Consider the following 26,119-nt stretch of genomic DNA (forward strand, 5'->3'; position numbering starts at 1 on the left):
TTTCATGATACCACTCTATTTAATTTTGTCAAAATTTTTCTGTCTCATGCGACGATACGTGCTGCACTATTACATGTCTTGTGCTTAATTTTACTTCACAATTCAGATTATGCAAAAATTTATCTAGAAAGTATGTTTTAGATATCGGGTTTGTTCTTTTATTTAATAAGGTATTTGTCATTTTGAATATTCGGTACGCCAAAATTAAAATACTTGTAAGGATCTCAAAATTATCATTTTAAGTAACTTCATCATGGCGTAGAAAAATTCTGCTCAAAGTCAAAGTTAGAACAAATGTTTTGTAATTAGTGTCTCGTATGTTGGAACATTTATATTTTATCTTTCTCTATGCTTCTATCCTCTTTCTCCAACACTGAAATGGCTCTATGAGTAATTTCACTCGCTTAATTCTGTTGTTTTATTTGCCCTACACCTCATCCCTTCCAGGTAATGAGTACTTCCCAAAGAGAGTGCACATAAGAAGGAAGGGAGAGCACTGAAGCTTTAAGTGCAAGAATCCAATTAAAACTTTATAGTTATTATGAGGAAAACATACGGATATTAAAGGTTGAAGGCGCGGCAAAAGTTTAAGCCGGTAGCTTACATACCCAATTATTTTGGGTTAATTGTAACCTCCAAACAAAATCCAAGCTTTTATTTCCATGTCAGGCTGCAGTTAAATTTAAACATGGAAATATACTATAGATGCCAAATTCAAAGTACAACATCGATTATTTAGGCTACAAGCTCGATATCTATATTTTTTAACAATTATCCAAAATTAAACTAAATTTTTTATTTATTCTGAAGTGAATATTTTGTAAATAATATAATCTATGAAGTAATAAATTGTAATTTATTGATTTTAAAAATCATCTTCGCTCAAACTATCGATCAAACTAAAAACAAAGCTTAAACATTGCCCGAGTAGGATAATTGAAATTTTTATAAATCGAAAACGAAGTCCTGTTTCGAACGAAGCATCAAATGTTTCTTTATATGTAGGCATATATGCGTAATTTATTTTAGCAGAAGTTTGTGTTTTTTTATATAAAAGTATGATCCCGAGTACACGCATAATATTACATTAAATTATTTTGAAGAAAATTTCTTAAGTTTCAATATCCGCAATTATCTTTTGAGTATTTAAAAGTTATTTTAATCTATTTTTTATTTTATTTTGGCAATATATGAATTCATTTATTTTAATTGGCAAATACCTTATTTGATTAAAGCGTTTAAATAAAAAATAAGTTAATTTTCATATTTTATGAAAAAAAAATGGACTTGTTTAGCAGAAAAGCACGTAAAAATTAAGCAAAATGTGACATGATTAAATCCAATGAATTATGATGTCATATTTCATTGTGTGATTATGATGGCTAAACAGACCCATTGCAAAGATTATCACATTAATTCAGTTTTCAATTTTAAATAAAAATCTTTTTTTGAAAATAATTTCTAGAAAAATATTTTTACATACTTATAAGTATGAGCTATAATGTTTGAAATCTTTAAACATAGTTCCATTAGTTATGATGTTTTCGAGAAAGCAAAACACAATTCGCGAATCGTGTATTACAAATTTGAACATCGGTATAAATCGAAAATATTCGTCAGCACAACGCGTGTTCTGTTTTGCTCACTGAAAATAATTAATACTATTCTGCAACTTGCCTGTTGATGCATTCCTTTTTATTATCTAGTTTAACTGTAATTTCTGGTTTATAAATTGTATGAAAAACAAATATCTTTTACCGATATGAAAGGAATAAGGCAACAAAAAAAACTAGCCTTAATCAATCAGAAGCTACCATTTTTTACCTTGTTAGAAAATACTAGCCGTTAACGCCAGTATTTGTTTTATATCGCTTAACACGTATGGAACTGAGTCTTTATATTGTGAAGGATTGAAGAAATTTTCCCATATTTGACGTTAAAATAGGGAAACTTAGGTCTTGAAATAACAATAAACGATAAGAACGATATTGTAAGCTGGACAACAATGGAATAAACTTGCTTTTAATTGCCATTATTACTGCTTTGAACAAAGTGGCTCGTTTTAAAAATCCAATCTGAAGTATTATGCGTAAAATTTATGAGGAAAAAAAAATTACTTCCTCGAATTTTATTTTCAGTTGTAAATAGTAAAATGATGCTATGACGCTAGTCACAGCTTAGTTTATTATTTCCTGTACAAAATTTATCACTTTAATATTAATATATTTTATTCGAAAAAAAACTGGCTCTAAAAGTTATTAACTTATTTAGTATTTTACAGTCGTCACAAAAACCAACGTTTTTCACCATTCTGGAAATTATTTTTAAATTTAAATGTTCGCTAACAAATGTTTATAGTTTATTCTTTTTTTCTTTAACATATAATCGAATTGTTTTTTAATTTTATTATTTTGTTTTGTTTGTTAACAAGTTTATATGTAAAATGATTCAAAGGGTTCAAGAAATGGGAATCGTTTTTTGTAGATGAAAATGAGCAATCACAAAAAATACTAAATTTTGAATTCAAAATTTAAATATTTGTTTTTGTTTAAGTTATTGTTTGCAACCTAAAGGTCGTATTAGAATCAATTAAAATTCAATTTTATTTTAGATAAATCCATAGAGCTGTACAGACACAGACAAAGAGAGAGAGGCAAGGACAGAGCTAAATGCGCATATCTCTACAGATATATGGGCCTAATTTATCCGTAGGCTTTGCAGCTCAGCTCTATGGTATTATATCTAAATATAAATCACAAACAAGTGTTTAGATAATTGAAACAGCGAATTACGCTGCTAAATTTATTATTGTAATTTTTTTAAGTCAGAATAATTGTGTATTCATTATTATTAATAAATCTTATTTGCTAAATATTGTCAATATAAATTTAAATAAAACAATAATTTTAAACAATTTATTTGAAGAAACTTTTAACTGACCTTTAATTTTATTCTACATTTATGTAAAATTACAGGCTATGAATCTTGGATTATTTTTTAAATGGCTGTGTAAAATTTAGCATCCGCTATATATTTTTTTCATATATGTAATACTTCTATATGATCAGTTGGCATGGGGCAGAATGTCTCAATATTACTGTACCGACAATATATTAATATCTCTATCGTCCACGACACTTTGATCACGATGCGCATGCTTGTCAACTTAACAATTCTCTAAAATAACAGTAGCAGATGCGCTATGCACAGAATAGGCTTAGTCACTTGAACGATATTGAGTACGAGAACTATTTGCCACACTCTGATTTGTTGCTAACCGCCCGCTTTGCTAGATCAGGTGATAAAGTGTCTGCTGGACAATAAAATTAAATCAATCTGTTTTTCATGTACTAAAAACTAAATTTTGAAATAGTGCTTGCAAGAATTTTAATATAGTCAGTAACAATAACCATAGCTAATATTAAATTATCAAAGATAATAATTAATAAGAACGCTAGGTATTAGAAAAATAATTTAAGTCACCCCAAATACCTAGATCAACTTTTTATATTATGAATAAGTATTTCGACTCTTATGTCGTCATCAGTATGAATTACTTAATGGTAATTATTATATATTGTTGTTTTCTTCCTTACATCAGCGTAATGTATTTATTTTCCGAGCAATATCATTCGCGATTTTAATTACTAATTATAAATTATTGAGAGAAAATTACGATAAATTTATTGTTTGTAAAAAAATTTGGTAATAAACAAAAAATTGATAACGACGTAACCTTGAATTACGATTTCCAAAAATATGTGAATGCCTAATTATATTATAAATACCTACAACTTATAAAAATATCAATTCAACACAAATTTAATTTTTTTTTTTTAAATATCACAAATTTAAAAAAAAATTTAGCAATTTGTAGCGCAGAAGCTGCGTTATCTAAGCGAATTTCCTCAGAGATTGGAAAAATAACACATTTTTCTTAAAATCGAATATTGCATTTCTATTTTGTCAAGAATATTTATTTCAAAACTAAGCGCCTAGGAAAAACTCACAAAAGTACTTCTTTGCTTAAAACTGATCAAAAAATACAAAAATATTTTTTATTTTGAAAAAAAAATTTTGTACTTTGCTTTTATACCAAAATTTTAATTTAAGGTATATTGCGAACTATCCGAACTAGTCTGGCCATGGTTGCCAGAAAGTTTTCATTCAAGTCGCCCTATCTGTGATCGAAAGTCGCAAAATATTCTGAACAGTCGCCCAATAAAAGTTTGAAAATACCTTAGACATAACAGACTTGAATTTACCAGGTAATTTGAAATTGATTTTTTGCTAAATAAAAATGCTGAGAAGAACTAAAATAAATTTTTGTATACTCTTTTATAATATAATAATTTCAGAGTCAGTGGAAAACTGAAGAATATGAATTTGATATATATCTTTATTTAAATAGGTGAAATTTATTACTTTTCACACTAAAAAATACAGAGTACAGCAGATTTTCATGCAGAATTTTTATGTATTAAATAAGGAATGAAAAGCGCCTAATTTGCGACTTGTCGCCCAAATTCAAAAAAAGGAACGTATCCATGAAAAAAATCACCCAATTCGCGATAAATCGCCCCATCTGGCAGCCCTGGTCTGGCCATCTGTGAGTGATTATAATTGATTGTCTATGGTATATATAGGCACATTTATATGGATGTGTGGGTAAAAATAAATAAGTATATGTTATTAATATTATTTTGTGCGTTTAAAAAAAATATTTTAACCTTCAACACAAATATAAAATTCTCAAAAAAGCTAAAAACAATTTTGACTATCAAAATTATTCTATAGGACTATGTATTTGCGGTCAATAAAAATGCAACACTACCCTATATATCAAATATATTTCATGGTTGAAAACTACACAGTTTTTAATATACTTAGTGGCACCAAATATATCTGATGATATAAGATTTTATTGACCGCAAATACATAGAGATATTATATATAGATTGCGTGAGAGCACAATGAGAGTCCGTTCGCGTTCAGTCAGAGTTTAATTTCTTGATATCGTTTTTATGCATTGATACTGATGTGCTCCCAACAATAAGATAACAATAAAATAGAAAAAAATCATATACAAATTGTTTGTATTTTTGAATAAAATCTAAGGTTGTAAACATTTAAAAAAACATTTTTGACATTAAGGTTAGATATGATGGAAAGTAAATTCGAGTGGAGTCGAACCCATAACCTCTGGCTTGTCTAACTAACGCTGTACTAACTGTTACACATACTTTTTATGTATAAACTAATGTTTATGCATCTATGTTCAATGAGCGTTTTTATAATGAATATTAAATGATATTATACCCTTATTTGCACTGCTCAGTACTACTGTGATTACTGCGATCACAATTTCCAAAAAAAAAAATAGAATATGCCATCGGGTTATATTTAATATAAGTCTGTGGTCCTATTTATATATAGACATATTATAATACCTCTATAAAAATTGATCAATCTTTTTCCAAGAGAATAATATCGGCTGTCATTGACTGTATTACTTAATACTGTCGCTTTTATTCATGCCAATAGCGGTAACGGATTTTTCAAGTTTTGTTTAAAACTATTTCTAACAGTCGAACACAGAATTATTATACAAGCTTTTACAAACAATTTAAAAAAAATATATATTTGTGTTATTTTTACAAACGTGTGTTTTGAATTTTATTTCGGTTATTACATGTTTTAATTTTAAACATGAATTTTACCAACAGCGAACTTGATAAACTTGGTCATCATAATTTAATATTTCTCAATCAAGTTAAAGACGAGCACAAAGATGATGTTAATAAAACAGTTAAAACCATGTTAAATCATCCAGCTTATGGGAATGACGAGTAATTATATTATAATTTTAATTTATTAAAAATCTTTAAATTGAATATTACAATTGTGATGACATGTTTTCTCTTGTAGATATAAATGGACATTAAATGATTTTGATATAGGCAGTGCTTTGGGTAAAGGTAAATTTGGGCGTGTTTATTTAGCTCGTGAAAAAAATACTAAATATATTGTTGCTTTAAAAACTCTATTTAAATCAGAACTTTCAAAAAATAATGTTGAAAAGCAAGTGCTTAGAGAAATTGAAATACAGAGTTATTTAAAGTAAGTTACATGCTTTTTTTTTGTAAAATGTTTTTATATATTAAATATTTTGGTAATATTTTGCAGACACCCAAATATTTTACGATTTCATACCTGGTTTCATGATGATCGACGAATATATTTAGTGTTGGAATTTGCAGCCAAAGGTGAATTGTATGGACATTTAAAGAAGGCACCAGATGGACATTTTGATGAACATTTGTACGTTGTATTTGACTTTTTTTTATGTAAAAATTAATAAACCTACTGGTTAACAAGTTTATGTTTAAAAAAAAAAAAAAAAAAAAACTAGCCTTGAAATAAGCAAGTTTTTAGAAATTGAAGTTTCTGATTTACTATTGGTTTTAGATCTGCAAAATATACGTATCAAGTTGCGGATGCTTTAAATTATTGCCATATTAATAAAGTAATACATCGCGATATAAAGCCAGAAAATTTATTGTTATCTGGTGATGGTAATGTAAAGTTGGCTGATTTCGGCTGGTCCGTGCATGCACCAAATTCGAGGTAAGCTTCATTGTATTAATTACAGGCCTGACTGCAAGGGCGTCGCCAGCCAATGGCAAAGAGGGGGTCAAGTTGCTTTATGGAGAACGAGAAAAGTATGAATTGAAGCTACATTCAAGTAAAAACATAGGATATAAAATGCGAAGATTTATTTTAATTTTAAAATTAGACTTATTTTATCATTTAATTTTGGGGGGTCACAGACACTGGAGCGGTGACAACTGTGGGCTTTTTTTTTTCGTGTTGTGTCCAAGTTTGTAACTGCCTCTACTTAGCCCCCCCCCCTTCCCGTCGACACCTATGAACTTGATAATGTATTTGTAAAAGGTATTGCCCGATTACTCTCAAAATAATTTTTATAATTTTATTAGTTTCTTTTGCGAAATGGAAGAGAATTTCGGCTAAGAAATTTTTTCATAACTAATCGTTTATCAGCATTAAAAGATTTTCTTTTCCTTTAAAGGCGAAAAACCATGTGTGGAACTCTTGATTACTTACCTCCAGAAATTGTCAATCATAATTCATACAATTTTTTGGTGGATAATTGGTGTTTGGGAATTTTATGCTATGAATTTTTATGTGGTTATCCGCCATTTGAAACGCAATCACAAGAAGAGACATACAAACGTATTACTACCATAACTTATAAATTTCCTCATCATATTACAAGCGGTGCTAGAGATCTCATTTGTTCGGTAAGTTACAGTGCTCATACATTCTTAATTAGTCGAGCACAACGGTTTTTTTTATTTTCAATAATTTATTAAGATTTTAATTATAAATAATTGTTTACATTTTAGTTGTTACGAAGTAATCCACAGAATAGATTAACATTACCACAAGTAATGCGTCATCCATGGATTGTTAAAAATAAGCAAAAACCACAGTAGATTTTTTATTACAAAAGAGAAGTTGCATATTTTTTTAATTATTAAAAAATATTTTTAATTGATTTTTCATTTTTAAACTATAAACTTAAACGACAGTGACGTCAAAACATCTCTTTAGTAACGCCACCCATGGAAAAATGATAAAATAACATGCATTTATCATCTATAAATGGTTTATTTCTCAACTTGCTCTCACCATATTATAATGTAATAGAAACAAGCCGAAAAATGTGATTCCAGCCTTAATGGGTGTAAATACGCCACAAACAATAACAACAAGTCTTTTTTTTTTTAAATTACATAAATATTACTTTATACATGAATATTATACAAAAAAAAAAATTACTGCAACTTTTCTACTATATTATTATTTTTTTGTATTTTATAAATTGGGTATTTTCATGTAAAGATTTTGCACATAAAATTATTTTAATAAAATTCTTTGATATATTATACTCCGAGTCACAAAAAACGCACGGATTTACATAGAGTATATATACTAAAATGTGCTTTTTTCGTGTTTTTTTTGTGACACAGAGCTATATAAAATATCCAAATAAGTTTAAAATTTAATTTTAACAAATGATTTTTAAATAGGTAAATAAATAAATAAAAATGCTCAAATATGTTATAAAAATCACGCGACGCGAAACATGATATGCTTAATCTACCGTCATTGTGCATATTATTATTACTTATACATTATACAGGGTGTCCTATAAGTGTCGCACGTTTTTGTTGTATCAAGTAGAAAATAAAATTCTAAGACGAAAAGTCCCCTTCCATTTTTTGATCCGATGCACGGATAGTTAGCTATTAATTAAAATAGGCAGCTAATCAGAGGTATTGTAACTAAAAATAAAACCATTCGACTATGACTTAGACTGACTAATTAATGATTTTTGATAGATTAAAAATAAATTATTAAATAGTTATTATTGTTATTAAAAAAAAAAAATTATCTAGTATTCAGTTTGAGCAGAGAGTCGAGAGCTTTTAATTTATTGCTATCGAAATTAATTATTCAATTAGTAGAGTGAAATTACGCCTTGTGTATGGATTAAAAGTTCGAGCAGTGAAACTTTGGGGTTTTTCTTTTCACATCAAAATAAGTATTTTTTGAAATTTTTTACTTTCCCGGAGTGGTGCAACATGTTTAAAAAACAAAATGGCGTCAAAAATGAAATTTTTTTCAGAAATTTTATCATTTTTATTTTATATTCGCAAAAGGAGGCATCGGTGCATATCCAAATTTGGTAAGTTTGTAGTCCATGTTAAGAACTACTCCTCATAATTTTTTGGTGGGGTTTCGTCCCTTCCCCTCCCAGTTATATATATATGTATACATACATATGGTAAAACAGTTCATTTGACTGTAACTTGAAAAATATTTGATTGATTTTAATGAAACTAATATCAATAGTAGGTTTTATTACTTACAACTTTCGGTTAAAATTTTAGCGAAATCCGTTAAATAGTTCGGCCAAAATTTCCAATTTAGGGAATTGTTTAAAATGGCTGCCATTTTATGCCATTTTGTCCTACGAGGTTAAATTTTTTTTTAAATTGTAGCATTTTTTATTATCTTTCGATTTTATAATAAGTGGCTTACCCGTAAAATGACTCTTTGATCCATATTTTTGCGAAAAACGGACAATTTAACACTTTCTGGAAATAATTGTTTGGGGGGGTGTATGGACTGGCTTTGGGGGGTGTTTTTTGCTTTGGCATGAGAAAACTATTTTAAAAGAGGTCTATATGGTTTAAAGCAAAATTTTTAAGTTTTAACCCCCGCGCTGTAAGGGGGAAGGGGTGTATGAAATAAATGTATCTTAAAAGATTTTAAAAAGAGGTCAAAATAGTTTAAAATGCTAAAGTAACCCAAAATTTTAGATGCTTTTATTAATATAGCACTTTTTACAACATCCACCCCTTCCCCTCCCTCTTTCATATTTTTTGCAAATTCAAAATTTTTATGACGTATAAAGGGGTTTTTGGGGTCGCTGATCTCGAATTTTGCAATAGATTATCAAAAACAATTGTAATATTTTTAGGGGGTGCACTTATTTGGGCCAAAAGTTCGAGATCAGCGACCCCCAAAACCCCTTTATACGCCATAAAAATTTTGAATTTGCAAAAAATATGAAAGCGGGAGGAGAAGGGGTGGATGTTGTAAAAAGTGCTATATTAATAAAATAATCTAAAATTTTGGGTTACCTTAGCATTTTAAACTATTTTGACCTCTTTTTAAAATCTTTTAAGATACATTTATTTCATACACCCCTTCCCCCTTACAGCGCGGGGGTTAAAACTTAAAAATTTTGCTTTAAACCATATAGACCTCTTTTAAAAATAGTTTTCTCATGCCAAAGCAAAAAACACCCCCCAAAGCCAGTCCATACACCCCCCCAAACAATTATTTCCAGAAAGTGTTAAATTGTCCGTTTTTCGCAAAAATATGGATCAAAGAGTCATTTTACGGGTAAGCCACTTATTATAAAATCGAAAGATAATAAAAAATGCTACAATTTAAAAAAAAAATTTAACCTCGTAGGACAAAATGGCAGCCATTTTAAACAATTCCCTAAATTGGAAATTTTGGCCGAACTATTTAACGGATTTCGCTAAAATTTTAACCGAAAGTTGTAAGTAATAAAACCTACTATTGATATTAGTTTCATTAAAATCAATTGAATATTTTTCAAGTTATAGTCAAATGAACTGTTTTACCATATGTATGTATACATATATATATAACTGGGAGGGGAAGGGACGAAACCCCACCAAAAAATTATGAGGAGTAGTTCTTAACATGGACTACAAACTTACCAAATTTGGATATGCACCGATGCCTCCTTTTGCGAATATAAAATAAAAATGATAAAATTTCTGAAAAAAATTTCATTTTTGACGCCATTTTGTTTTTTAAACATGTTGCACCACTCCGGGAAAGTAAAAAATTTCAAAAAATACTTATTTTGATGTGAAAAGAAAAACCCCAAAGTTTCGCTGCTCGAACTTTTAATCCATATAACAGCCTTTTTTTGCTTAGATTTACTCCAGTAAATATAGAGTTGAGTGGTTTTAATTTTTAGTTAAAATGCTTCTGATTGGCTACCTATTTTAATTAGTAGCTAACTATCCGTACATCAGATAAAAAAATGGAAGAGAACTTTTCGTCTTAGAATTTTATTTTCTATCTGATGCAACAAAAGCGTGTGGTACTTACGGGACATCCTGTATATAACTATGGTTATTTTATTAGCAATAATTTTGAATGGAATGAACACAATCCTGGCACATTCGTAAGGTGGAGCAGCCTATTCGTTTAATTTTTATCAATCTTTTTATTAAATATCTTTGAATAAAAAAGAACAATTTTTTTAAATAATAAAATATAACTATGTATTTAAAGGATTGCAAAATCGTAAAAATGCCCAATTTTATTTATTTTTTTCTATGAATCAAATATCTTTTATAATTATTTTATTGTGTATTTTAATAAAAATCAACTTTATTTTTAAAATTTTCAGTATTTTTTTCGAACAAAATATTTGGGATTTTTTATTTCGGGTATCGATTCTAATAAGAGTTGATGACTGTTGATGGAGGTACACAGTTTATATAGCTTCACTAAGTCAAAACCTTTCAGAATGCTCTTATAAGTTCTTATGGTGGACTCTTATTTCCTCTATATTTCTAAATGATTATTAGTTTTACTACTTAATTATGTTTAGTTTTATTAGGTTTCATTATCCTCCATACATTTTCTGCAAACATACTCGGATGTCCTAACTGTGGTTATATCACTTTCGGCCTGTTGGCATACGATTTGGCCGGATATATGTCCTGCACAAAGTGCTTATAATCAAGATGAGCTTCTTTCTGGTCGAACGCTGCTTCATTACCTTTAACGACGATTTCTGATTGAAAACCCGTGGCATATTGACCAAGAATCGATTATTTTATTTTAGTTCCATCAACCCCCCTACCAGATAGATCTTCGGTTCTTGACCCATCCGTATAAAGATATGACCTGGGAGGAGGTGAAAAGTTAGGTACATCTCGACCTCCTCACGAGAAGTAACTGTTACCATGTTAAATAAAATACAAACACTTGTAATTAAAAATGAAATTTTTATTATGAAAAATCACGATAACAATAAAAAGTCATTTAATATTATAAGTATTTTAAGAAAAATTCTCTAACTATACAAAAACAACACTTATGAATAAAACAAATAATCATCTAATGTAGACACTGCACCAAATAAAACAGCACTTGTTGGAACAGCTCGAAATAGAACCGGGCCCAATCCGGTGTAAAATCCACGAATTCCGGTTGTTTTTAAAATTTCGAAAACTATTGGCCAAAAATCAAAATTTGTTTTCATACGTGCATGGACAATTCCAATAGGATGCACTGAACAATGATAAGCTGCACCGCCCATACCACCCGATAGCATTACTTGTATGAATCCAATTTCTTCTGGTTGAAATACGATATCGATTAAATCACGACATCCATAAAATCCACCAAAATAGAAGAAAACACCATACATTTCACGTAACATAATTGGGCATAGTCGATTATACAAATTATAAAATCCTTTTTCACGAATTATTGAAAGTATTAATACATGTCTTCCTATCGGGCGCTTTAAAAATGGATACTTTTCGATTAAATAATACTAAACTCTGCAAAAAATAAAAACACGAAACTTTGTTTCGTTAAAAACTCAATATTTTCGGGCATATAAAGTTATCCTTGATCGTTTTGGACTATACATGGGGTCCATTTTAAGGGTTAAAAGTGAAATTATCAAGTGAAAACAAACAATTGACTATGTTAATTATTGAAATATTCTGTATATAAAGTGTTGAATGTCAGTGTTTGCTTTATTTTTAATAAATTAGAAAAGTTTAAAAATTAACACAATTATAGCGACTCCCTATTTTTTATAGTATTGGAGAAAATGGACACCAAAATTTAGTGCTAATTTGCTCCTTAACGTGTAAAAAATTAGGATTTTTTCATGATTTTCCAACCCATTGAATAGCAATTAATTTGCCGCTCAAATTCATCATATTTGTGCTTCACGAATTGCTTTTGGTTACTGATAAACTCACAATTAATTATAATAATCATTAGCCACTATGGATATAGGTGTTCATTTATCATTATCATGTGTCTGAATAAAAAGTACCTGGATGACCGAGCTTTTCTCGGTATGTTTTTAGTTAAAAAGGCACAAATTTTATCACTAGTATAAAAAATATTTAAACTGTCTCTACACAAATACCAATTTGAATGTCCCGGTAATAATGTACTTCATTTCGCCGTCAATAGATGGCAGGAACAGTCATATTTTGCCGTCAATGTTTCAGTTTTTCCTGCAAACACGGATAAAACGACATTTGCTAAAAATGAAACCTAGCTAGATCGATCGAATAAACATTGAACTTTTTTTTGACAAACTGATCTTGAATTTTCGAGTGCCTTGGTAAAACTTTGAATCTTATGGTATAATTGTAAATTCACTTTCTTACCCTTAAAATGATCCTTGGTAGAACCCAAAAGGACCAAGGATAACAAAGTTATAAGTCTAAAAATATTGAGTATATTTAAGGAAACAAAAAGTGTTGCGTTTTTATTTATTATCAGAAAATTTGTACCTGATGAAACATTGTAAAGAGCTTTTAAGGAGACGCTCTGTAGAAATTTGGCAAATTCACGTGTAATAAAAAAATTTATACTGTTATAATAAAACATACCTTAATAGCTTTATAATGTTTTTGATGATGAGCATGCTCGTAGTAACGTATTTCCTGCATAGTATTACTTAAAACTGTTGCAGGACAATGGAGAAAAGATGTGAAAAATGCTGCTAATGAACCAGATAAAGATTTTTCTAATAATGAAAACTCCTGGTAAGATTGTTTCATACTTAAAATTCGAACTCCTTTGGCACAATATGGTAACATTGCAAATAATGTTGCATTTTCAATCATGTGAATATATAGATTTAATATAGCCCCCGAATATAATCCACGAAATATTCCCTCACGTTTTATAGTTTTTTTAAAACAATCATAACGATTTTTATAATCTTGTGAAAAATGTTCCATTTTGAAATTAATTTCATCCAGTGGTTGTGCGATGATTACGTACATTGCACCTGCTAAATAATTTATTTTAATTTTATTAAACTTTGTAAAAAATAATTGTTTGTAAAATAATTTAATAATAGACTGTGAGTTCAAATGTTTTCTGTTTTTTGGAGAATTGAAAAAATTTGTAGCAGAATCGGATCGATATATTTCCTTTATTGGAATTAATCGGCGATCATTCCCAGTGAAAAATAGACCCACTCCGAAATTCCGTATGGGTCGATTAGTTTTATCAATTATTAGAATGCTTAATAATTACCAAATGCTCCCGGCATAAATCCAAAAATAAATTCAGAAAGATGCCCCATTTGTACACTAAGGAGAAGTTTTTTTCTTCATGTTTTCATTTTCTTCCATTTTATCTTATTTTTATTTCGGAATAAATTTTTCTAAATAGCTCATATTTTTAATATTTGTAATGTTTGTTTAATATTTCAGTTATTTTGTGCTTTTTAAATTTTTCTTTTAGATAAAATAATTATTAAAATTATTTATGCGTAAATTTTGTTAAAAGTATAAACAACGTTTTTAATTATTGCCGCATATAAAGTAATTGTAGATTTTACTGTCTATATATTTCCATGGCAATATTTTTACAACATATAATAGCATTAAAAAGGGTTACGGGTTACTTCCAGGGTTAAACTTATGGAGAAAAAAATTTCACTGCTGCATCGGGTCGATTCCTCACATGTTTGCAAGTGCTAAGGAGTGGGGGAAAGTGATGAAATAATTTTGCACAAAGTTTATTTTTTTGAATTATCAAAAAGGGCGGTATTAAAAAAAAAACACTCTCTTGCGTGGAATTATCATGGATACCTATAGAAAAATGAAGAGGGATTAATTACTACATCTGTGGGAATTATCTAATTTAAATAGTTACATATTTTTAAAATCAGCAATAATATAGATACGCGCCAAACAAATTTTTTTTTTTGCAAATGAGCTATATTAGCGGAAAGATTTAAATCTTAATCTGTGAACACGCGAATTAGAAAACATATTTTTATTAAAATATGACGATAATTTATACGTGTATTATACACTGTATTTACAAAAATATAAACAATAACAATATTTATTTAAATTATCTTAATTTATTTATATGACACAAGATAATACAAATTAGTTGATCTGTACATATACAAAATGTTCCAGTTAAAGACATATGTTTAACACATTGTTCCAAGTTGCTTCATTTAGAGGGTAGGTGATTCTAAGATTAAATTTTTGCAATCTTTTTTTTTTAACTGAATGGAAAATGCTATGTTGCTAAAATTGAGCGCGTTGAGATTGTTTTACAGGTCAAAACTGCCTACATAAAAATTAAGATTATCATCAGACCATTGGCGTAGCGCGTGGTGTTTTTAGATTTCAAAACTCCCCCGAATTTCTACGCCCATGGACAAAAAAGATTAAAGCTATTCAATTCAGATACTGTAAATTGTGTACGACAAAAAAGATACTCTTGGTAAAAATTTCGATAAATTGTTTCGGATATTCTTTACATCCAAAAATATCGTCAAAAGAGTCAAAACAGACTCAACGCTCTAATGTTGGCAAATGGTAAGTACCGTGGCAGTCTAAATTGGAACTACTGAAAATGGGTCCACTTCCTGTTTTAATTAGTACGAATTATTATCGCCAGTTGGCGGAGTTTATCTGATTTGAATTTGAATATTTTTATAGGCCTTTAAAAATGGTTAGTTCAAATATTATCATCTTGTAGTTTAAATTGGAACTACTAAAGAGGGGTCACTTCCTGTTAAATAAAGTATGAATTATTATGGCCAATTAACGGGGTTGCAACTCCCAGTTATCAATACAGACTGATTCAGGGGAGTCAGATTATGCTTCGTATCGCAGAATTATAGACTACTTTCACTATGCAAGTGCTTTGCAAAATTTTTTTTATGCTGCGTACTGAATAAATAATGTTACACACTGTACATGAAATTTTCAAAATAAGTTAGTATAGAAACAGAGCATTATTTTTATATAATTATTAATCTCAGTTTATTATTGAATTTTATAAAATCAAATACCATGTATTACCAAAATTTTGAAATCAAATCTTTGGATGTCCAAGATATTCGTTTTCCAACATCTTTAGGGAAACATGGATCTGACGCAATGGTATGTAAAAACAGATTGTTATAATTTTCAAAATACATAAAAATTTTATCGATATGAATCTAAGTTTGCGTAAGCATAGACAAATCGTGCAAATAGTTGCTCTGTAAATATTGCTTACAGGGTGTTCAGAACTTCTTGTGGCACCATTAAGAAAAAAGAAAAAATACATACAACATTCTGGACAGTGTGTTATGATGAAGGCTATATAGACATTGATTTATTAGTTAGAAATGCTACAAAATTTTTTTAATTTTCTATTAAACAAAATGTTGAAAAGTAAATTAATAATTTACTTTCATTTTAAAGCATACTGATCCAGATTATTCTTGTGCTTATGTGACAATAAGTTTAAAAAACACTTGTACCGTTGGAAATGGATTAACATTCACATTAGGTCGTGGTACTGAAATTGTTGTAGCAGCTATTCATTCACTTTCTTCATTGGTAGTTGGTGAAAAACTGGGTGATATTTATAATAATTTTAGAGATTTTTGGCGAAAATTGACAAGTGAATCTCAAATACGTTGGGTAAATAATTTTTTCATATAATAAAACTATAATTGGAAAACAAATCATACCGTTAATTTTTCGTGTACTTTTTATAGATTGGTCCAGAAAAAGGTGTAATCCATTTGGCTGTTGCAGCTATTATCAATGCATTATGGGATCTGTGGGCCCGTTTAGAAGAAAAACCTTTATGGCGATTGTTAGTTGATATGTCACCCGAACAACTTGTATCTGTAATTGACTTTCGTTATATAACTGATGCAATTACAGAAGATGAGGCAATACAATTTTTGAAAGAAGGGAAAGAAAATATTGGTATAAGAGTAAATGAAATTATTTCTATTGGTTATCCGGCATATACTACTCAAATAGGTATTGATTAGTCTGATTCGGAAATTATTATTTTTGAAACGTCAATATAATTGAAACCCGTAACAAAGTATACGAATGAAATTTTAATTTAAAGAATATAAGTACATAAATAAAACGTAAGACGTGAGCCAATTAACCAATCAAAGTCTAGTGTTTCCTCTTTCAAACTGTCAAAAAGTAACACATTTGATTGGTTCAATTTGCTTACGTTTTATATTTACGTTTAACGTTTTTTTATATCTCATGACAATCAGCCACCTAATATGTTTTTAAACTATACTGGCTGCATTCAGAGTAATACAGCGATGAGTAAACACTTTCATAAAGCTATTACAATGATGAATATAATTTTAACGTAAGTTATACTGATGAATATGACCTTAGAAACTTTTTTATTTCAAAAATTTAAAAACATACGTACATCGTTTCTACAATATTTATTTTTATAGGTTGGTTAGGTTACACCGATACATATATGAAAGAGATGGGTAAAAAATTTTTAGATTTAGGATTTAAAGACTTTAAATTAAAAGTTGGGACAAATTTAGAAGAAGATATACATCGTTGTAAATTGGCACGTGAAATAATTGGATGGAATAATAATTTGGTAAATATTGAATATAGCAAATTTTCTACTTACTGTGATAAAATCTTTTACGCAGTCTTGTGATAAAAATTAACTAACAAAAATGATAAAGTGACTTTATGTACATCCAAAAAAAATTGTTAATTTTACTACTGCCTTAAACCAATGCTTACTCTATATCATCCTTATGCCATGTGACTCACTACTTTATTATCGTATCAAATTAAATATTAAAATTTATAGATGGTTGACGCAAACCAAGTGTGGGATACAAATGAAGCAATTGAATGGATGAAACAATTGAAGGAATTTAAAATAAAATGGATCGAAGAACCTACATCACCTGATGATATTGTTGGGCATGCAAAAGTATCAAAAGCATTAGAACCATATGGAATTGGTGTTGCCACTGGTGAAATGTGTTGTAATCGTGTTATGTTCAAACAATTATTACAAATGAATGCAATACAATATTGTCAAATTGATTCAGCACGAATTGGTGGTGTTAATGAAATATTATCTGTATATTTAATGGCAAAAAAATTTGGTGGTAGGTGGCGCCTTCTACTTTCTACACTTTTTATCGTAGAGTAGATATGTTAACTCTTAGATAGATGCAACCCATTTATAAGATATTTAAATTCCAAGTCTTCGTTTTTGGGTAACCAATTTATTTATAGTATACTGAATACAAGTTTAACTTTTATGTTATATTACATAATAATATTAAGTGGTTAAATTTTGAACTATTATTAATAATTAAAAGGAATTAAACATTGCGTGTAAGTCGTAAAGGGAAGGGGAATGCGGTACTGAAATCTACTGCAGGCCTTTTGATATAATCAAATTGAGTTTTAATATTATTATTTGCATGAAAAGATTTTTATCTTCCTAAAAAGGTTATTTTTTACATTTTTTTTTTCAATTTACAGTACCCGTTTGTCCTCATGCAGGCGGTGTAGGTTTATGTGAAATGGTACAACATCTTCAAATGTGGGATTATTGTGCGTTAACTAAGACAAAAGATAATCGTATTATTGAATATGTTGATCAACAACACGAGCATTTCGAAGATCCAACATTAATAAAAAACGCAAAATATCAAGCACCAATGGTATAATTTATATTGTCTATTTTCTCAGTGAAAGCAGTAAACTCTAGCCAAAACAAAAATTATTATAATTTAGAATAAAAAAATGTGTTGCCTGGATTTCTGTTCAATTATAACTTTCACTGAGTAACCTAACCATAATATTTTCAGTTGAATTATATTAATTGAAAAAATTGTTGTTTTTTTTTTTATAGAAACCTGGTTACAGTACGCGTTTGAAAAAGGAAGCAATTGATACATATAAATATCCTTGTGGATCCTATTGGAAGAGTATAAATAATTGATTTTTCATTAGAAAAGAAATAATTAGGCCTCTAAGAGCACAATAGCCCATGGTTAATGGAGTATGAAATCAAGTAAAAATTGATCACCATAAATCAATATGTATAATTTTATCGTATAATTCAATTAATCAATAAAGAAAGTACATTGTTTAATATTTTTTTAACCTCCTCTTTATTTTATTTATTTTACGATTTGTTGAGTGGATTCTAGTCTCAAATCGATGCAAAAATGACATTATACAAAAAGCTTTGACAAAAAATACTTGGATGAAATAATACTAATTGCTAGTTAAAAATAAGCTAACAATTCACATTTTAATTCGCAAATAAAAAGAAATATCAAACAAAAATATTTATCATTGTACGCATATTTAAAGATGAATTAATTATTTTAAGTAATATGTGGACAAATTAAAAAAATATTTTTAAAATTATTAGAAATGGAATATACTGCCATGTAGAACTATACAAGTTGTATTAATCACTCGCAATGAAAAATACACTGAATGCAGCCAAATTGGATATCTTTAGCATATTATTATTTGCATTAATTAATATCCAAATATTCTTATCAAAATAATAATTCAACTAAGAGAAATGGGGAGCCATACAAATAAATACAAATTAAAATAAAATAAAAATAAATTTTTTTAAATATTCACCCTTTTCCATAACTCCTTAAGAAAACACTTGAAAAAAAATTTTTTGGTCTTGTTATAAGTGAATAGTTATACTAAATCAAATCACATTGAACAATTTTTTAAAAATATTTTATGGAAAAGTAATTGTATATAAAAAAAAATAATTAAGTAAAGATTTTTTAAATAATATTATCGATTAACAATTTTTAGGTTAAACCATAAATAACAATATGCAAACGGATAACGAAGAAGTATGGGGCGATTTAGCAAATATTCCAGCTGATCCACCTAAAATGAGAAATAAATGTGAAAATTGCAAGTAATTATTTTAAATTTTTACAAAAAAAGAGCAATAATTAATCGTATTTAATATGTTTAGACGCCCAATGAGTGTATGTTGGTGTTCTGCACTACCCGAAGAACCTTTAACACCGAACAGTCGAATAATATTGTTACAACATCCTGCTGAAGAAAAACGATGTTTACGTACAGCACCCATGCTATCGTTAGCATTATCCGAAGGAAAATGTTTAATTTACAAGGGAAAAAAATTCCCACAACAATCGAAAAGTTTAGAAGAAATTTTAACTGCATCGAACACAGTATTATTTTATCCATCAAAATCGGCCGTTGATTTAAATTCATTTATAGAAAATAATACTGATTCAAAGCATAAATTTTATAATATTATTTTAATAGATGGTACATGGCCTCAAGCAAAAGCGATTTATGCTAGTAGTCCATTGTTGCATCAAATTAAACAAGTGAAACTACTTACATCGAACGTAAGTAGCTATGTAATTCGTACACAACCGACAGATGGTTGTTTAAGTACGTTAGAAACAGCTGCCGAAGCTTTGACAATATTTGAAAATACTGATGAATATCGTGATATTTTATTAAAACCTTTACATATGCTATGTCAATTTCAATTACAAAATGGTGCTGTATGCCATCAAAGTAAAGAATTTCGAATTAAAAATAATACATATCCAAAATTAATTGGGAAACGTTTATGTAAATTATTAGAAACAACTAAACACGATTCTACTGTAACAAATAATCAAGCGAATATATTTAATACTGACAGATAATTTTTGTTTTTAATTGTAATATTTTTAGGTAATGGTCTTAATTAAAATAACCGTTAAAACAGTGGCGGATTTAGGCTCGATGTCGCCTTAGGCACGATTTGTTGATATACCGCACATTTTTAATTTGTGAGGGAGTGATTATTATTACTTTTTTTTTTTTTTTTACAACAACAATAGTCGCTACAGCCCGACGTGGACTTGTCCTCCTCCACAATGCGCCTCCAGACGTTAATGTCCTGGGTCTTGGTTCCCCATCCAGTGACTCGCATTGTCCTCAAATCATCCAGCACCTGGTCCATCCATCTGAGCCTTGGTCTTCCTCTCTTTCTGGTAGCAACGGAGTCTTTGGGATTTAATAAACTTAACAATATCTTCATCGTCCAGGATTTCTAATATCTCGCTGTTGTTCCGGATACGCCATTCTATCTCATTGATTTGTACCGCTCCATAGATTCCTCTGATTATTTTCCGTTCGAACCTTCTTATCTTCTACCGTGAGTATCAAGTTTTCGCTCCCATAGGTTATTACTGGTCGAACCAAAGTCTTGTATATTTTCAACTTTGTCCTTTTTGTAATCAGCTTGTTTTTCAAGAGCTTCACATTTACAAAGTATATACTCGATTGCCTCTCTGGAGTCTTACGTTTATCGCTGTGCTAGTTTTTCCTTCGTTATTTACCTGCTCCCCGAGATAGGTAAATGAAGAGACTCCTTTTTTTTGGTATCCTAATCTTAATATTCTACTGTCGGTTCCTAAAGAAATGATTATTGAAATTAAAAATCTAATTTTCAAATATTATTTAATTTGTATGGCTAAAATTTTATTAAATTAAATATAATTTCAAGTATAAATTATAAAACCTGAATATAATTTTTCAAAAGTAAATAAGTAACATTTTATTTGAATAATCACTTATAGATTCACTTTCTTCTTCCTGGCTTTGGTTTGCGTAAATTAACGTCGATTATATATATATCATTATAATCAATTTCTTGCAGCTTCAGAAAATAATGCAAGAGCATTAAGTCTGTCTTGGCCCACGCTTGCACGTAAGTAATATCTGGGTTTAATTCAGTATGATGAAAAGAAATTTAATAGTTGTAAAAATTAGAATATAAAAAAATCTCGAATTCGATTTTTCGGGCGGGCCAGTCTTACGAAATCCGACCTTTCGTACGGAAATTAAAAATCAGACAATAAATGACTGGTTAAATTTTTTCAATTATTTAGGTGGAAGAAAAAGATTCTCCTAAAAAGAAGAAAAATTTAATATAATTCTATTTAAACTACTATCCGTTTCCCACACTGGAAATTAGGCGCAGGGGCTTCGACCTTCCGCCTGTAGCTGATAAGAGATTGAAAAATTTGACTTGAACATGATTCTTTATAAAATAATAAGTTTACTGGAATAACTCTGACTTTCCATACTTCAGCTTATTACATTGGGAACATAGACACAAAAATAGAGCAATCCAAAACAGTCGATTGAATTAAAGTCTATGGGTATAATGGTTCTATCGCATTTTTATAGTTAAAAATGCGTAATGCGTTTGAGTTACAGGCTCTCTACTCGACCTATATTTTCATAAAAATTATCAAAAAGCATTTCTGTTTTTCATGAAAAAGATCTATTATCCATATAATCAAGCTTGACATTTCTAGAAACTAAATACAGATGGCACCAACACGATATGTTCGTGGTTCAAAACAAAAATACCATGTGTTTTTAGAAAAATGATGTAACAAATATCAACAACTTGAAATCTTAGTATGAAATGCATTTAGTAATATAATAAAAAAAAAGGCATAACAAAATGTTTGTTATTATTCTAAATATTTAATAAAATAAATAAAATTAAATTTTGTAATACGTAAATGTATGAACAAAATTACAGGTTATTGTTTGAAATATTTGTTTTTGTGCATTTTTATCATCAAAATTTATTATCTTATAACTATGCATTTATCAAAAAATCCAATAAATTGATTGCTTAAATTTTAACTATGATAAAATAGTTTTGGATCTCACGTGGAATTTAGTTGTCTTTAAGTACTCCTGTATTGATATTGTAAACGTTATATAAAATAATTTATAATTTTTATGAATTATGACTCTGGAAACTAGTGAATTAACTAATATTCCAAAAATTACCTCAAATACTAATTTTAAAGATGGGATTATCGACTTTATTGGAGGTTCTCTTGGTAAGTATATACAACTTATTTGAGAAGATTAGAAGAAATCATATATATGACATCGTAATATTGTAATTTCCGTGAAATTCGTGTTAACTTGACCCAGACCAACTAAACAAAACGGAATGAGTTGATTTTCGTTAGAAGAGTTAGTGCTAGTTGGAGTTGTTTTTGGTAAATCGTTTACAATCTGACGGAAATTACAATATTACGTTGACATATATAACACGTAGGGTTAGTCAGATGGTTCACTTGCTCCCCTACTAAAAGATAAAAATCTTAAAGTTTAAGAGTTTAAATTCCATAGTTCAAAATTATAACAAGTAAATTCGATAACGGTTTCCGTGATAACAAAGATTATAGAATTCGATATAAGATAAAAATTATAAATACAAGTTTTCGAAATTTTGAAGTTAACGCGATGTGTTTATACCGGGTGTTTTTTTTTTTTTAAATTTGACTATACGTAAAACTCAAAAAATAAGTTTAATCGATGCAAAATGTTTCAAACGAAAAATGTTAGTTTCAAGGGCACATATCTTATACGGGTATTAAATTTGATCAAAGTTTTCAGGTTCAATTAAAACCTCACTCTGATTCATAACTGGCAAACATTAGACGAACATTTTAAATTAGAAAGTTTTAAAAACGCAAAAATTTTTTGTCTTTAAGAATATTTTATAAACCGAACAGTTTAGATTCAAATTTAAAAAAAAAAACCTAATGCGTTAAATAAAATCTGAAAAGAAAGAAACAAGTCCAGTAGTTTACATAGCGACTTTAACAGTCAGGGCCCATTAAAATCAAGACTCAATAACCTTCCCGATAAAGGAAAGATTAAAGCCGCTATTTAAACTACCGGGCTTGTTTCTAGCTTTTCAGATTTTATTTAATGCTGTCGGGTTTTTTTATTTTGTTTATTATTTATTTTATTTATTAAACAAAATAATTTTTATTACCCATGTATATTATGTAAACAAATACCATTTTAAGCTTGGCTATGATTTATATTTTTAATAATTTAAAATACAAAATTTGATTGTTTGTCGAAAAATTTCGTGCGGGGTACATGATTTTTGTTAATTACAAACGAAAATTAACGAAGTCCTTATTAAAGAAGTTTTCTTCTTAGAATTTTATCCTTCGTATCCTTGTACTCATCTAATCCCTATCCCTATATATTATAAATGTGAAAGTAAGATTGTTTGTTTGTTTGTACGCTTTCACGCAAAAACTACTGAATGTATTTGAATGAAACTATTCAATAATATGGTTTATATCTCATATTAACCATGAGCTATAATTTATAAAGATATGTTTTTAAAAAAAATTAAATTTAGTCTGACATTTCACTACGCCACCTATGAGTATCATTTTGAACCAAAAATTAAAGATTTCTGTAAAAATGGTGAACGAGATACAATTCATAGCCACTTGTTCTGATACACTCAATGAATCAAGACTATATAACATTTAAAAAAATTGAAATCTGTACATATATTTTACCTGTGTAAAACCATCCCTACCTTATGAAAAGGGGATTAGTGAGAGCAAGAGAGGTGGAAGCTATAACACGGAGGTCCTTACTTTTAAGCCAAGCGAAGTGGGTGGGTATCAAAACATTTCGCAAAAGTGATATAATTTTACTCTACCACAGAGTAAATGGCAATGACACCGGCAAAAGTTATATCACTTACGTATTATGTACTGCATATGTTATTAAAAGAAACTAAACAAAACTGGAATAACGTAGGTACACTTTACTACAGAATTAAATATAATAAATTTTGGTACTAAAGTAATGGCTTGGCCTTAAATAATTTCAGCTCATGCAAGTACACATTTGCCTTCAGTCTTAGTGGGCACATTATTTCCTGCATTAATATTTTATATGTATTTCTATGAATTATTGAATTTCTTTTAGGGGGTGCTATGGTTGTCTATGTTGGACAACCATTGGATACCGTCAAAGTAAAAATGCAAACATTCCCACAATTATATGGAAATATGTATGACTGCTTCGTAAAAACATTAAAATCAGAAGGTGTTGTTCGTGGCTTATACGCTGGTACAATACCTGCATTGGCTGCTAATATTGGTGAAAATTCTGTATTATTTGCTGGATATGGTGCATGCCAAAAACTTATGCAACGTGTAACACATACAGATAAAATGGAAAATTTATCTGTTGTAAGCAATGCCACTGCTGGTAGTTTGGCTGCATTTTTTTCATCATTTACATTGTGTCCAACGGAATTAATTAAATGTAAATTACAAGCAATGCGTGAATGTACTTTACAATCAGATAAACCTGCCAAATTTATTGTGAGTATTGTTTCCATAATCATGTAATTCAACAATGATAAAGATCATAGGAACATTTCACCCTTCTTAAAAGTAATTCACACCCCTCTGTAACTTCGATTATGACTTCTTTAGGAAGTATTTGTCAAATTTTTAATTTAGGAAAAAAGCCGTTTTTTTCAATGTCGGAAATCCTCTTTGGGGTCGATAATCGAGCGATAATTCACGAAGTCATATCTCCGTTATTGGTATATCGAACCCTTAACATTTTATCCAAACTATATCACCCTGTTCTTCTTATGGGACAATTTTCAACACTCTGTTTAAAAAATAACGGGCGGGTATTTTAAACAAATTTTTTCATAATTTCATGTAAAGAAAATCATCTTTTAATAAAAATGTATGTTTACAGGGTCCATATGAATTAACACGTCAAATTGTACAATTAGAAGGTGTTCGTGGTTTATTCCGTGGTTTGGGTTCAACAATTGCTCGTGAAATGCCCGGATATTTCTTTTTCTTTGGTGGTTATGAAGGCACAAGAGCGCTATTAGCCAAAGAAGGTCAATCTAAAGATGATATTGGTGCAATGAATACAATGATTGCGGGTGCAGCCGGTGGATTAATCTTTTGGACAGTAATCTTCCCAGCGGACGTTGTTAAATCACGTATACAAGTACAAAATAGTTGTAATAATTTATTTACCGAAACTGTACAAATATTTAAACAGGAGGGTATTGGATCATTATATAATGGTTTAAAACCAACATTATTACGTACGGTACCATCAACTGCTGCACTTTTTGTTACGTATGAGTATACTAAGAAATTCTTGAATTATGTTTTATCTTGATGTCAGAAAAGTTAGTCATAATATGTTTAATTATTATAAAATATTTAATAGTCATATGTTTAATTATTATAAAATATTTAATATATATTTTGAATACCGTTTTTAAATAAAAAAAAGTTTTATTGATTGTTTTTATCACGGCTATTTTGATTTTGTTTAAATATCAGATTTTTTTTCAAATAAATACTATGGTAATACACCAGGGCCGAATAATTTGAAAATGGTAAAAAGTGAAAAAAAAAATTATAGTAGGATGAAACCCATTGGAAAAGGAAGAAAATATCACAAAAATGAAAGGAAAAATAATTTACGGGCGATCTGAGATCGGGAAGTGGAAGGGGGTGAGT

At 29.0% G+C, this 26,119-nt stretch overlaps 5 protein-coding genes across 5 annotated transcripts; 4 read left to right on the top strand and 1 right to left on the bottom strand.

Annotated features, from left to right (window-relative positions):
• The first annotated feature begins 5,599 nt into the window (after nucleotides 1-5,599).
• On the top strand, nucleotides 5,600-8,520 carry LOC123293534 (aurora kinase C-like). The gene is made up of 6 exons (XM_044874395.1): nucleotides 5,600-5,849; nucleotides 5,929-6,120; nucleotides 6,187-6,321; nucleotides 6,469-6,627; nucleotides 7,091-7,322; nucleotides 7,428-8,520. Exons 1-6 carry the CDS (start codon nucleotides 5,710-5,712, stop codon nucleotides 7,515-7,517), a joined length of 948 nt encoding a protein of 315 aa, XP_044730330.1. The 5' UTR covers nucleotides 5,600-5,709; the 3' UTR covers nucleotides 7,518-8,520.
• Nucleotides 8,521-11,681: 3,161 nt separating this feature from the next.
• LOC123293540 (mitochondrial ornithine transporter 1-like) lies at nucleotides 11,682-14,075 on the bottom strand. The gene is made up of 3 exons (XM_044874400.1): nucleotides 13,948-14,075; nucleotides 13,293-13,699; nucleotides 11,682-12,175 (listed from the first exon to the last, which is right to left on the bottom strand). The coding sequence occupies exons 1-3, from the start codon at nucleotides 13,994-13,996 to the stop codon at nucleotides 11,744-11,746; spliced, it is 888 nt and encodes a 295-aa protein (XP_044730335.1). The 5' UTR covers nucleotides 13,997-14,075; the 3' UTR covers nucleotides 11,682-11,743.
• Nucleotides 14,076-15,705: 1,630 nt separating this feature from the next.
• LOC123293533 (mitochondrial enolase superfamily member 1-like) lies at nucleotides 15,706-18,814 on the top strand. Its single transcript, XM_044874394.1, has 7 exons — nucleotides 15,706-15,824; nucleotides 16,131-16,352; nucleotides 16,430-16,703; nucleotides 17,153-17,310; nucleotides 17,533-17,839; nucleotides 18,222-18,403; nucleotides 18,595-18,814. Exons 1-7 carry the CDS (start codon nucleotides 15,735-15,737, stop codon nucleotides 18,682-18,684), a joined length of 1,323 nt encoding a protein of 440 aa, XP_044730329.1. The 5' UTR covers nucleotides 15,706-15,734; the 3' UTR covers nucleotides 18,685-18,814.
• Nucleotides 18,815-19,296: 482 nt separating this feature from the next.
• Nucleotides 19,297-20,419, top strand: LOC123292951 (tRNA-uridine aminocarboxypropyltransferase 2). The gene is made up of 3 exons (XM_044873666.1): nucleotides 19,297-19,465; nucleotides 19,536-19,644; nucleotides 19,705-20,419. Exons 2-3 carry the CDS (start codon nucleotides 19,556-19,558, stop codon nucleotides 20,417-20,419), a joined length of 804 nt encoding a protein of 267 aa, XP_044729601.1. The 5' UTR covers nucleotides 19,297-19,465; nucleotides 19,536-19,555.
• A 1,974-nt stretch (nucleotides 20,420-22,393) lies between these two features.
• On the top strand, nucleotides 22,394-25,821 carry LOC123293537 (mitochondrial ornithine transporter 1-like). The gene is made up of 3 exons (XM_044874396.1): nucleotides 22,394-22,624; nucleotides 24,540-24,940; nucleotides 25,332-25,821. Exons 1-3 carry the CDS (start codon nucleotides 22,528-22,530, stop codon nucleotides 25,770-25,772), a joined length of 939 nt encoding a protein of 312 aa, XP_044730331.1. The 5' UTR covers nucleotides 22,394-22,527; the 3' UTR covers nucleotides 25,773-25,821.
• The last annotated feature ends 298 nt before the right edge of the window (nucleotides 25,822-26,119 follow it).

The sequence above is a fragment of the Chrysoperla carnea genome, chromosome 2 (assembly GCF_905475395.1).
Source record: "Chrysoperla carnea chromosome 2, inChrCarn1.1, whole genome shotgun sequence".
Lineage (NCBI taxonomy): Eukaryota > Metazoa > Arthropoda > Insecta > Neuroptera > Chrysopidae > Chrysoperla > Chrysoperla carnea.